General features: G+C 40.7%; 1 protein-coding gene and 1 non-coding gene across 3 annotated transcripts in view; one reads left to right on the top strand and one right to left on the bottom strand.

The window, feature by feature from the left end:
- DCDC2 (doublecortin domain containing 2) overlaps nt 1–7,016 on the bottom strand; it is a 188,488-nt gene extending 181,472 nt beyond the window's left edge. The window contains exons 1-2 of one of the 2 annotated variants that reach the window (XM_015135673.3): nt 6,278–7,016; nt 2,426–2,480 (exon numbers count right to left, since the gene is read on the bottom strand). In XM_015135673.3, coding sequence (XP_014991159.3) covers nt 2,426–2,480; nt 6,278–6,570 — 348 coding nt within the window. In that variant the 5' untranslated portion in view covers nt 6,571–7,016. The remainder of the gene's footprint in view (nt 1–2,425; nt 2,481–6,277) is intronic. The other variant, XM_078000916.1, reaches the window with a different exon arrangement.
- A 6,716-nt stretch (nt 7,017–13,732) lies between these two features.
- On the top strand, nt 13,733–13,836 carry LOC114677802 (U6 spliceosomal RNA). The gene has a single exon (XR_003729248.2). It is a non-coding gene; the product is annotated as a U6 spliceosomal RNA (small nuclear RNA).
- The last annotated feature ends 715 nt before the right edge of the window (nt 13,837–14,551 follow it).

Genomic DNA, 14,551 nt, shown 5'->3' with positions numbered 1-14,551 from the left:
ATGGTGCGAACTTTGGGGAGGAAGGTATCTCCAGACTGGACATGTGAAGTGAGGGAAGTGAACACACTGCTTGTCCAGACCTGGAGGAAAGTTTACAACAGGAGGGCACGGTGGGAGACAGGACTCCTGCGAACAAGTGGGAAAGCTGGGCATGAGTGCATGGAAGATGCGGGAAAGAACATGGACAAGCAGTTTCTCATCACCTTTTCCCATCTCCTTTGCATTTCGCAATTTCTTCTACTTCTCTCTTTTCATCTCCTTTGGAAGGGTTTATGGGTAAGGACTGAGAGGAAATAAAAGACCACAGCAGGGCAGTAAGAGGAAAGGAGTAAGTGGGAGAGAGTCACCAGTAGGCAACAGGATAAAAGAAATGCAGTCTTTTATTTGGAGACAAGGAGTAGGTTTTTCACAGGTAAAGTGTGCATCCATAAATAAGGATCTTGTATGTTGGCTCATGAGTAAATGCAAAGTAAAGAGAAACAATGGTTACTGTCCCCAAAGTGGAAGAACAATAAGCAAATTAAATGAACTGGAGTTTCTGTGACTGCTTCTATTATTAAAAACACTATTTTAAGGCTGGGCATGAGCCTGTAATCCTAGCACTTTGGGAGGCTGAGGCGGGCGGATCATGAGGTCAGGAGTTCGAGACCAGCCTGACCAACATGCTGAAACCCCGTCTCTACTAAAAACAAAAAAATTAGCAGGGTGTGGTGGCACATGCCTATAATCCCAGCTACTCAGGAGGTTGAGGCAGAAGAATCCCTTAAACCCTGGAGGGGAAGGTTGCAGTGAGCAGAAATCGAGCCACTGCACTCCAGCCTGGGAGACAGAGGGAGACCCTGTCTCAAAAAATATATATATATAGTATATATATATTTATAAATATATATGATATTTATGATGTTTATGATATTTATGATATAAATATAATGATAATAATATATATATTATATATATATATTTATAAATATATATATACACATATTAAGAAAAAGTATATTCGATAAGTCTATTGCACACCTGTTGTCCTTTACTAGGGATAATATCTTCAGCAAAGACACTGGAATCCAGAGTAAATATACTGTGCTCACATTTTTTGGAAATTCACACATCTCAAATTCTATTGCAGAAGTCCAGGTTCCATCACCCATTTCATGCAAGGTAGCATACTTTAAACAGGTGTGTATCCTTTCATCAGAATCCCATCCAGAACAAATTCACAGAAGTGTCCTTTATTACTACTCTACTTGAGACAGCAATCAACTGGCGGTCATTCTTTAGCTATATCGTAAATGTATACCTTTGTCTACTTGAAGCTGCAAAGCCTATCACTTTCATGACTAATCAGTTTGATGCACTGAAAATAAAAAATATATATATATTAATTATGTTAAATGATGTCTGGGAAGGGTACCTCTTTCTACAGATTATTTGAATAATGAATTTAACCTCATATTCTTCAAATACTGTACAATTAGAATTTTTTTCTTATGCAATATTTTTTCTAGAGGGGCCTATTTGGTCCTATTAGGCACAAACATGGTGTGAGAGGAAATGGTGAGTATTGAGGAGAGTCCCTCCAGGGCTCTGGACTGCAAGTGAGGAAAACTACTTTTCTGTTGGCCATTTCTTCATTGGCAGAACTTACCCATTGGGAGCACGTGTTTATTTGGGGTCTGAATGGGAAGAGTGGCTGTCTGGGCTGGTGAACACAGGCCTGTTCTGGATCTAACTACCATTTTCCCTGTCTCAAGCTGTGGCCCTGACTTTATTTTTAATCTAATTTTTTCATTCACAAACTAAAGCATACATCCTACAGAATACCTAAAACTCCACCGGTTTCAGAAGCTATGTGTGGAATGTGGTATTCTGAATATTTCACAAGCTCCTTTTCCAACCTTCACATAAGCTTTTAGGAACAATGCTTCACTTGCACTTTGATAGAAGCTAAAACACAGGTGTTTTCCTGATGTCACCAAGCATCCAACATGACATCTACTCATCTTCTTAGAAAGCCTCAGGGGCAGTCAGAGTGACGCTGGCTATTTCAAACACTGAGTTATCAGAGGCACATTAGGATGAGGATGTAGCTTTGGTAAAGATTTATCTAACAATGCTCAGAATCTTCTCACTTGACAGGGAACCTTCCCGTGGATTTCAATCAGAGAACATGTAGCTAGAAAAGAGAAAAACATGTTTTGTCTAATCTTGACATATCCTGCACATCTTAGAACACCTACCCAGTCTTTTCATTTCTGACAGTGATTCAAAGAAAGAATTATCTTTGCCTTAAAACACATAATGTCCCGTTTCTTTACATTAGAGAACTCATCAAAGTAGAATGCCGACCAAATCTCTAAGACACACCAAAAGAAACAAATGGCACCATTGTTTATTTGAATCTTCAAAATAATATTTGCATTACCTCTGTATTAACAACTTCCATTGGTCTTTTCTTGATTTCTCCTATGTCCAAGTAACTGAGGAAAAAACAAACAAACAATAAGAGTTGCTTTTACAGACTTTAAGTCAGTAATTTGTTTTAAAAAATCATTTAAAAATAAAGCAATTCATAGGAAATACTCAACCTTAAAGCAAACACAAATAGCTACTAATTAAAAGCAATTACAATAGTAAAAACTGCTTGCAGTGCCACCAACCAGAGCTGACACATGTCTACCCTAAACTTCAAGAGAAGGAAAGTCTTAGAAATACATACATCTATTAGGGAACATTTTTCCCTCTTAGTAGTTAGCTGCTTACTATATACACTATATTCTTACAGATCTGATTTTTTAAAAGAGTGGCTTATGTGCAAAGCTGCTTAACTGTTCCATTAAATACAGGCTTTAGGTCAAAGGAAGTACTGATAGCATGCATTCAGGTAACAACTGGGAAAGGCTGAGAAATTATTTTCTCTATGAGAGCACCTTAATGATACAAAAACACTCAGTCATGTGGGATGACTTTGGTAATTGGTTCAGCTCAGAAACAGATGGGTGGACTAATTAACCTCTGGAGACCCCTATTACTCCATTACTATTTGCTCTAGATATTGACAGTAATCATTCTTTAGCTGTCGCATAAGCACAACCTGAAATTGTTACCTTTGTCAACTTCACGTATAATATCACTGTGATGCGGTTCCAGTTTTAAATGGTCCCTAAACTGTGCTTCATACATAAAATGTGCTAAATAAACATTTTAATATTAAAAATATAAACCTAACATTTAATTTATAATAATAGATCGACCCTTTACCCCAACTACTATAATTGCCAACTTGTCCCCAAAAAAGCTTATGTTAGAATTAATTTTGGCTATTGAAATGTTTTTATTGTTGCTGTTTGCCTTTTTGGATAAAATACTTTAGTTAATTGATACATCCAGAAATTGTCATACATTGCCCCTATATAAAAGTAGTCATATATTTTAAAACAGTGCAAACACTCCATCTCAGCAACAAAATGGGTCTTTTGTGGACCTGCAGGGGCTGAGTTTTGACATAATAACAAAATATTCTGTCATGTGCAGGAAAGTGGTTTCAGATCTACAAGATTAATGCTGTAGAGTCAACTTCCAACAATGCACTGGGAAAGTTTTGGGGAAAATAATCTCTAGAATTCTCTGCTGTAAAATAAAGGTTTTGAATGTGTGGTCTCACATTTGAAATAAATAAGGGTTTAATAGCTACCTGACGTTTAGTTATCATTTCAAAAATATTAGAAAAATGTAAGTGAAAGCAATTCAAGCAGAGATTTGATCAGTTCCACTTGAAAAAGATGTTGCTGTCTTTCCCAACATCATTTGGGGTCTAAATGAAAGCCCACGAATCATCCTTAACATCATTTGGGCTTTCTTTTGTTCTGACAGTTTCTCCATTCATTACATAAACTTACAAGTGCTAAGTTTCAAATACATTCAACATTCAAGTATTCTTGGCTTCTATCATTATAATCATAGATACTACTTCTTTAACACAAATAAAATAGTCATCTGTCAGCATGGAAACCTAACCATGGGCACTGTTATAACAAATTCAGTTTTTTATGTATAAACTAAAAGCAAAAATAACATGCAAATCTCTTAGAGAGATTTGAGTACACTTTCTATTTGGTGTGGAACTGTATCGTTTTTTTTTTTAATCTTGTGAGTTGGTAGGACCAAATAAACAAAAGAACATGAATTGTAAAAGGAGTCTACAACTTTCAACCGTTCAGAGATTCTGAACCAGATTTTCATTTCCATGATATTGCTTTATATGGAAACATTTAATAAAAAACAAAGTATGTAACAAAAGGAACTGGTCATAGAGGTGTCTTACATTTATGTAACACTTGGTGTTTACAAAACACACTCACCTATAGCATTTACTTTTATCACAGCCCTATGTGGTACAAATGGTTATGTACCTTTTCTGTATTAAAAAACTGACTAGCTGAGTCAAGTGACTTGTCCAAGGACACAGAATTGATCAGCAACTAAGTCTTCAGTCTCCTGATTTTAAGTTTATTTTAAGCATGCAGTTTCATTTAGCCCTTTTTTATGAAGTTTAACAAAGCATGCTTAAGAAGCTTCGGCGGAGGGGGGGATAAATCCAAATATATCCCTCACTTTCCATGAAAAGAATGTCTGTCATAACAAAAAGTATAATAGAATACCTAGAACTCAATTTAAACAAATATAGGTGAGGATGGATTACATTCAAGAACTTTAGTGATATTTTGAAAAATATTTCTATGTAGTTAAAAATCTTTATTTGAATTTTAATTATTAAGAATCCAATAATGCTTATGAACTCATAAGCTTAGATTTATGGTCAAGGCTTTTTGCTATCCTGGGGCCCAAGATGAATTTCAATTAAAATGTTCTATTAAACTATGGAATACAGAGTTACCATATGATCCAGCAATTTCACTCTTAGGTATACACCAAAGAGAAATGATAACTTATACACAAATATTCATAGATGCATTATTCATAATAGCTAAAATGTGAAACAGCCCAAATATACATCAAGTGATTAATGGATAAGCGTGGATGTAAAAGGTAGTATACCCAAATCATGATTCGACAATAAAAAGAATGAAGTACTGATGCATGCTACAACATGGATGAACCTTGAAAATATTACAGTTAAGTGAAATAAGCCAGACATAAAGACCATATATAGTATGATTCCATTTATATGATATGTCCAGAATAGACAAACCCATAGATTCAGAAAATAGATTAGTGGCTACCAGATGACAGGGGAAAGAGGAACCTGGGAGGTATAAATGTTTTGGCGGGAGGGCTGGAAATAAACTACAATTAGTTGGTGGTGATGGCTACACAACTCTGAATACGCTGAAAGCCAATGAAATGGTTGGATTTTATGCTGTGATAACTCTATCTCAATAAAGCTGTAAAAAAAAAAAATGGAACGTAAAATTCTGTCCTATAATTCCCACCCCAACCAACTCTCAACTCACAATTCACACATAACCTTATTTTTCTAATTGCACGTATCTCTTTGTACCTTGCATTAAAATTGTTAGTATGCAGGTAGTCCAGTTAGATTGAAAGCTCCTAAAGACAAGGAATCATGCCTTGCTCATCTTTGTTCCCTCAATTGAGGGTTTCCTAATTCACTGAACACTTACTATGAGTGAACTCAAGAACTGGGAATAAGGACCGTTGCTGGAGACAGACAGTCGACAAATACAGTCAGCCAGTAAACTCTTCCTGCATTACACTAACAGCATAAACATACAGGGGGTGGAGCAGGGTCACAAAAGTAAGTGATGTCAATTCTACTTGGAATGAAAGGTTGAAATAATTTAAACGGTATGGGAAATGCAGAGCAATTTTCTCCTCTGGTGACAATATAGTGTCCAACACTTGGAAGTGGTTTTTAAGAATGTTTATTTAAATTAAAAGGATGGAGTTCCAAGAAAAAAAATAAGGAAAAGGAAAGAAAAAACTGAACAGAAAACGCAAAAGTATCAGTTTGGTCACTAACCTTTGCAAGGATAATTTTTTTTTAAGATTCCTGTTGTTTATACACAAATTTTAAGTTTACTCCTACTGTTACCCAAGTGAAATTCCTTCTCCAGTCACAGTGTCAATCTCTGCCCCCCAACTGCAACGAGAGTTTTGAGTGGCATCAGTCACACCGAGAAGTCACAGCCCCTCAACCACTGAGGTGTGGCGGGGTAAGGATCTGCATTTCCTCATATCAAGCCCGCACGACAGGGCACCTGAAATGGGTGGGCGGTGGGGAAGACCGACTCACTTGAGTTTCTTGAAGGCTTCCTGGCCTCCAGCCACGTAGTTGCCCCCGCTCTGGATCTGGTCTAGCTTCCGGATGCGGTGGCCAGTCCGCGGGGTGTAGATGTTCCTGACGGCCCCAAAGGGTGCCTGAACGCCGCCGGTCACCTCCTTCAGGAAGACGTCGAAGCTGGACACCTTCTTCTCATGGATGACGACGCGGCGCCCCGCGAAGAAGGGGTCCCCGTTGCGGTACACAAGCACGCTCTTCACGACGGGCTGAGACAGGTGGCTGGACCTGGCGCTGCTGCCACTCATCTTCCCCGCTGGCCACAGCCTCAGCTCGCTGCTCCGCGCCGGGAGGCACCTCCGCTTCCCCAGAGGCCTCACAGCACCCAGGGCGCGGGATCGCCTCCTGAAACGAACGAGAAACTGACGAATCCACAGGTAAAGAGAAGTAACGGCCGTGCGCCTGGCGTCCACCCCGCGGAGACACTAGGAGCTGCAGGACTTGGAGTAGACGTTCAAGTTTTTCACCGTGGCGTGCACAACCAATCAGGGCCCGCAGTGCGCGCACCACACCTGGTTCACCAGCTACCGGCAAAATGAAGGTGGACCTCCTCGGAGCAGGAGCAGGAACCGCGCGGGGGCTTCGAGCAGGCACGCCGAGTGAGGGCAGGAGAGAGGAGGACACACACACACACACACACACACACACACACACACACACACACACACACACACACACACACACACACACACAAATATGGTGAAACCCAATTTCTTACATCATATCTGTGCTACCCTTGCCAAACAGCCTAATTTTTCTTTTCTCTCTTCTTGCACCTTTACCCCTCAAGCTCCTGCTTTCTCCCAAGTTAAAGCAATTAAGTTCCTGGCTGTAGTTGCCCAGGTTTTTCTTTGCTGGAAGATAAATGTGCAAAGCCAGGCGCGGTGGCTTACGCCTGCAAATTCCAGTACTTTGAGGGGCTGAGGCGGGAGGATTGCCTAAGACCAGGAGTTCTAGACCAGCCTGGGAAACACAGGGAAACCCCCGTCTCTATAACGCGCCTATGATCGCTTGAGGCAAGGAGTTTGAGACCAGCCTGACCCAGTCTCTATAATTAAAAAAAAAAAAAAAAAAATAGGTGGGCATGGTGTGGGCCTTTGGACCCAGCTATCTCGGAGGCTGAGGCGGGAGGATCACTTGAGCCCAGGAGGTCAAGGCTGCAGTAACCTATGATTTTGCCACTGCACTCCAGCCTGGGCGACACAGCAAGACCCTGTCTGAAAAAGGAGAGAGAGAGAGAGTGTGTGTGTCCGGGTACGGTGACTCATGCCTGTAATCCCAGGATTTTGGGAAACTGAGGCAGGAGACTCACTTGAGCCTGGGAGTTTGAGACCAACCTGAGCAACACAGCAATAGCTCATCCCGGAAGGACGGAGGGAAGGAAGGAAGGGAAAAATAAATGTAAGTGAATGAATGAATGAGAAACAGAGGGAACACTCGCGCCTCTAGGACCCCTAACCCCCTCCCCGATGATCAGCGCCGCCTGGCGGCGAAGCGCGGGTGCGCATCACGTGAACACAGCAGGCAGCGCGCAAGCCGGGCCCTGGTTGGGGAGGCGGGCCGGGGAGATGCCCTCCGCTGTAGTACCTACCGACACTCGCGTGCTAGAGAGGGGAGGGGAGTTCGGGCGCCGGCCGCGCTGGGGCGGGGCTGTGGCACAGTGGTGAACTCTGCGGCGGCCTCGCGTCGCTCACGCTGTTCCTCCAGCTGCTGTCACCTCAGCGGGCCTCCCTCACCCCAGGGGGAACGGAGTTGTTATTTCCCGCTGTTTCCATAGCAACCGCAGCCTAGCGCGGGGAGCGAGTCGGTGAACCAGGCCTGGCTTGAGCCTGGCTCCCTGGGATATGCTGGCTGCCTCGGGCAGAGGCGGAAGAACAGGGATTTGGAGGAAGAGGGAGAAACAGGTGACATTATCATGCGCTCATTCAATAAATGGACGCCTGCTGTGTGCCAGGCCCTGTACTAGTTGTACTAGTTGGGGCCATGGCGGTGAAAAAGAAAACCTACAAAATTTTGAGTGCCGCCCCCATTTGGGCACAGCCCTGAAGGCCAGCCCTTTTGGAGGTGCTTCTCATGCAAAAGGAATCGTCCTGGAAAAAGTAGGAGTTGAAGCCAAACAGCCAAATTCTGCCATTAGGAAGTGTGTCAGGGTCCAGCTGATCAAGAATGGCAAGAAAATCACAGCCTTTGTACCCAACGACGTTTGCTTGAACTTTATTGAGGAAAACGATGAAGTTCTGGTTGCTGGATTTGGTCGCAAAGGTCATGCTGTTGGTGATATTCCTGGAGTCCGCTTTAAGGTTGTCAAAGTAGCCAGTGTGTCTCTTCTGGCCCTATACAAAGGCAAGAAGGAAAGACCAAGATCATAAATTTTAATAGTGAACACACTGTAGTAATAAATTTTCATATGCCAAAAAAATAAAAATAAAAATGTTGAGTGCCTACGCTGTGCCAAGCTTTACGCCAGGGAAAGGATTTTTCACTGCCGCAAGAAGGCTAAATGTCTGGCTGGCTGTCCAAGGGCCCACATCTGTGCTATTTGTGTAGATTGTTAGCTCTGTCTGAGGAATAACAAGGGAGAGGAGTTGTGAGAATAGTAAGAGCCCCAGTAAAGAGTCGCTTTGTCCAGTCCAGTCTGGGACATATATATTGTGGCACCAGGAAAATGTTTAAAGAGTCGAAATCTTGCAGCTCATCTCTGCCAGTGTCCATCATTCCTCCTAAGACTTTTCTACCATGTGTCAGGTCCAAATTACTGGGTGTTCCTAACTCGTCATGTATGAATAAAAAGAATAACTGCCATTAATTGAACACTATAACCATGGACCAGGTATTATGTAAGGCACTTTATGTAGGTTATCTAATTTAATATTCACAATAACCTTCAGAGGTAAACATTATTCTTTCCTCAGATGAGGAAACGGAAGGGTAGAGAAATCAAAGAAATTTACCTCGGGTCACACACAGGAGTTCAAACCCATTCGCAGGTTCTAAGGATTAGAAAACGAAAGAGAGAGGGAGAGAGTTCAAACCCAGTTCTGTCTTATTCCACAAGCTCCGTAACCACTGTTGTAGCACTGTGAAAGATGAATGTGTGGGACATTGCAATCTGGAGAGAAACATTTTTTTCCCTTCGAGATTTCTGTTCTGAAGAAACACTTTTATTAAAGCCATGTAATACATTAATGCTTTGAAAGTTAACAGTTTTCAAATGCAGGAACATAAAACCAAATACCCGCATGTTCTCATATAAGTAGGAGCTAAATGAGGAAAACTCATGGACACAAAGAAGGGAACAACAGACACTGGGGCCTAGTTGAGGGTGGAGCATGGAAGGAGGGAGAGGAGCAGAAAAAATAATTATTGAGTACTAGGCTTAGTACCTGGGCGATGAAATAATCTGTACAACAAACCCCCGTGACACAGGTTGCCTATATAACAAACCTGCACATGTACCCCGAACCTAAAATAAAAGTTAAAAAAAAAAAAAGTTAACAAGTTTCAAAAGAAGGCCAAAGAGAACAATATACGGAGGAAATAGACAAGGGAAATTTTGTGAGCTGGTTGTGGAAAATACACAGGATGAGGGATAGATGGGGGAAAAAATCTGTGAAAATGTGCTACCACATAGGTGAGTAAGATAAAATACTTGTTATGTAGAACAGAAGGCAATTAAGTAACCCCCTCCCCAAACAGCCTAAAATTCCCTATCATCTATATTAACCCAGTGTAAAATGAAAATGTGTGGCCTCTTATTCAAAAATTAAGAATTTGATGATAGCAACAGCAGAGCATTAAACCAATCATGGGGTCTTTCTTGATATGGGACCCCGTCGCCAGCCCATGAAGCTCCCCACATCAAGTCTATGCCTCCCACTGTGGTATATCCAGCCCAAATTTGTCTCCTGAGCTTAGATTCATTTATCCAGATGTCTCTTGGATAAGATGTGGTGATAAATGTTTAACTGCTGGCTTTTAGGAGGGAAGAGAAGGCCTTGATTCATAGTATTTGCCAATCTCTGTAGTTTACTCCAAATATGGCCAATTTCCAGATACCAGTCTAACATCAGTGATGCCAAGGAAGGTGCAGTAGCAAGTTATTTTATGCTATTTCCACCATGCAGGCACAGCAGACTTAAGTAACTTTAAGAGCACAGATAGTAGTAAAATGTAGATAGAGATGAGTTTTGAGTATTTATTATCTTTGTTTTCAATGTAATTTATTTAATTGTATATTTATACAATTATTTTTTATTTATTTGTATATTTAACAATTATTTTTTATTTAATCATATATTTATACAGTCACTTTTTAACAATGCCCATGTTTACAATTCCTGAGAATTTAACAAGTGCCTCACACTCCAGAACAAGGCGGTTCCAGGCACACAATTCTCCGGACAACGTCTCTAGACCATCTAAAAGGCAGCCTAGACTCGAAACGTTTACGTGATCTCAAGTTTTCCTCAAAAACACTTTTCCTATGTTTCCTGTCTCCACAAATGGACCCTCATCTACTCATCTGCTCAAAGCTAGAACATATCCACTTCTCTTCTTCATAGAACACATTTAACTGTGGCAGAGAAACAATGACAAGAACAGTCAGATATCTGCAGTCTCTCTCCATGCTCCTGTTGCTTGCTGAACTGGTTTTGGAGCTCTTCTCTCTTGAGCAAAGTCTGAACACTGAGCAAAGAGAGAAAGCTTTAAGAAGCCAGAAAGGTTAGATAAACCCTGATCATGAAGAGCTGAGGTAGAATGAGGAGCAGAATGCTGAGGAATGAGGAGCTTCAGATGGATACAAGGGAATGTTTGAGAACACACATAGGAAAGGAGGGGAGAGTTTTATATTTTAGCTTCTTCCTAAGTATATGAAAGGCATTGAGAATGAGAGAGATGGCCAAAGAAGATTCTTAAAAAAAGTTTTGCTGTGCATTAAAAATAATACCACCAGCAGGGCATGGTGGCTCAAGCCTGTAATCCCAGCACTTTGAGAGGCTGAGGCAGGTGGATCACTTGAGCCCAGCAGTTCAAGACCAGCCTGGCCAACATGGTGAAACCCCATTTCTAAAAAAACAAAAAACAAAAAAAAAATTATCCAGGCATAGTGGCATGCACCTGTAGTCCCAGCTACTCAGGAGACTGAGGTGAGAGAATCACCAGAGCCTGGGAGGTTGAGGCTGCAGTGAGCCACGATCATGCCATTACACTCCAACCTGGGTAAGAGAATGAGACCCTGTCTCAAAAAATCAAAAAGAAAAATAATAATACCAACAAGGCATTTGCTGTTTCCTCAAGAGCCTAAATCTCTGAAATGCTTTCAATTATATATTTCTGCTTAAACAATATTTATTTTGATGTAATACTGTGCTAAAACCAGACCACATCGCACCCTAGGTTTATAAGGGCTCTTCAACTAATCACCAAGTTCTATCAATTCTACCTCTTTCTACCTCTCAAATGTTTCTTAAATCCATTCACTTATCTCCACACCCATTTCCACTTTTGAATTCAAGGCATCATCATCCCCTAAAAGGTAACCCTGTTTCCAATTTGCTTCCTTGTTATCCATTCTCCACAGAACAGTCAGCCTGAAAGGTTGCTGAAAACACAGATCTACCCATTTCACTTTCCAGCTTAAAATTCTTCAAATCCTTATCATTTCTCTTACAGTGAAATCCAATATCATCAACTTTGATTACAAAGCCATAAATATACTACTGTTGTTGCTTTAGTTTCCATCTCTTCTTGCACAAATCTTCCTATGGCTCTCCAAAGTGAAAACTTGTGCCATCGCTTCCTTTAAAATCCCTTTGGATGTACTTTATAGCCCCTTATCCCCTCATTCCTATTTATTTGGCTCCCTCCAACTCCCTCTATAGATCAAGTCCCAACTTAAATGTCAGTTCCCCAGGAAATCTTCTCTATCCCACTCCCCAGATCAGGATAAACCCCCAACATATTATATATTTTTTTCTTTATAGGTTTTATCAATGACAGTTATAAAATTTAAAATATTTATTTATTTATTTTTAAAAGATAGGATCTCACTCTGTTGCCCAGGCTGGAGAGCAGTGATTACTCACAGGCATGAGCATAACGTACTGCAGCCTTGACCTCATGGGCTCAGGTGATCCTCCCACCTCAGCCTCCCAAGTAGGTAGGACTACAGGTGCAAGTCACCATGCCTGGCTATATAATTACAAATCTTCATATAATTATATGTGTAATTGTAAAGCTTTATATAATTACATGTTTAATCTTTGTAGAGTTAAATGTTTATATGTATAAATTCCCTAAGGAAAAGGATTGTGTTCATTTTATTCATCAATGTCTTACTAGTACCTAGCACAGAGGCTGGAACATGGTAAGTAGTAAATAATTATTTCATGAATTAATTAATAAAAGGAAAATATATTAAAATTAACTTAAAACTTCAAAAAAATGGAAAATACTCCTGTAGAAGGAAACATATTTTCAGATCAGCAAAAAAAAAGTACATCCCTTGACAACCAAAGAGATTCTAAGACTAATTGCTTAGCTTCCACAGAAAATGCACAGCCACGTGCAGAGGTGTGCACCTACGCGGGAAACCAAACTCTCTTACCCAGTATTGGGTTTTAATATCCTTTGAAGGCAATAGAGATATGTATGAAATGTGGGACATATTCTGCTAGTTTTTCCTTAAAAAGTGTCACCTTTACAATCGGTTTTCACATCTTAGCCTCGAAAAGAACAGGAACTTGAGTGCCTTGAGACTGTTTCTTGGACCTACAGATGGATAATGGTGACTCTCTGATAAGCCTCTTGTCAGGTGAATTCAATCAGTTCTGGTAATCGCTAAATTCTTCTTCATATCCATGTGCTAGGTGACCTACCCCAGTTGGCTATATTAACTGGCTAACTCATTGGCCAATATTGATTATAATGGGTATCATCCTTAACTCCTATCCAGAACCAAATCCTGTAGCTTCCATTTGCCTAACACACTTTAATCCTTCCTCTGCTGCTCATCTCATTGCCTTACCTAGCTTTAGAGGTTTGTTTGTTTGTTTGTTTGTTTGTTTTGAAACAGAGATTTGCTCTTGTCACCCAGGTTGGAGTGCAATGGCATGATCTCGGCTCACTGCAACCTCTGCCTCTCGTGTTCGAGCAGTTCTCCTGCCACAGCCTCCCAAGCAGCTGGGATTACAAGTGCCTGCCACCATGCCAATCTAATTTTTGCATTTTTATTACAGACAGGTTTTCACCATGTTGGCAAAGCTGGTCTCAAACTCCTGACCTCAGGTGGTCCACCCACCTCAGCCTCCCAAAATGCTGGGATTACAGGCGTGAGCCACCACATGCAACCTAGAAATGCTTGTTCTATACATTGCCATATAACTAAGGAGCTAAGAATAATAAAAAGGCTTGCTTTAGCAGCACATATACTAAAACTGGAATGATACAGATAAGATTAGCATAAGTTCCTGTGTAAGGATGACATGTAAATAAATGAAGCATTCCATATTTTTTTCCAAAAGAAAAAAAAGAAAATAATAATAAAAAGTAAAAAGTTGTTGTTGCTGTTTTTGTTGTTGTTGTTGTTTTGAGATGGAGAGTCTCTGTCACCCAGGCTGGAGTGCAGTGGCGTCATCTCAGCTCACTGCAACCTCCGCCTCCTGTGTTCAAGCAATTCTCCCACCTCAGCCTCCTGAGTAGCTGGGATTACAGGTGCGCACCACCACGCCCAGCTAATTTTTGCATTTTTAGTAAAGATGGGCTTTCACCATGTTGGCCAGGCTGGTCTCAAACTCCTGACCTCAGGTGATCCTCCCACTTCAGCCTCCCAAAGTTCTTGGATTATAGGTGTAAGCCACTTCTCCCAGCCAGAAGTAATTATTTACTACTTTCTTTATTTCCACTTAGAATGTGAGATGAGTAGAAACAGTCTCCTAAAACCAGAAGCATTAAACCTTATTTTATATAAAATCATAAGTGAATCCTGAAGAAAATCATGAAGTGAATTCTGAAGAAAACCATAGTTGTTTATCTTGGAATTCTACATAAACCAAATACCACATTTCTCCAAGTCAAAATTTTGTTTCTCTGAAAAACACATACAATTTTATGTTGACAGATTTGATAGCAGTGAAAAAACTTGCAGTTCACTAGAATGAGACCTGCAAACCCACCATAAAGTAGCAAGTTTAGAGGCCGAGGTGAAGAAAAGTCGGCAAAAACTCAAAC

This window comes from Macaca mulatta, chromosome 4, assembly GCF_049350105.2.
Source record: "Macaca mulatta isolate MMU2019108-1 chromosome 4, T2T-MMU8v2.0, whole genome shotgun sequence".
In the NCBI taxonomy this organism is placed as follows: domain Eukaryota; kingdom Metazoa; phylum Chordata; class Mammalia; order Primates; family Cercopithecidae; genus Macaca; species Macaca mulatta.
The sequence above is the reverse complement of the archived record's forward strand: the minus strand, read 5'-3'. Positions and strand labels throughout refer to the sequence as shown.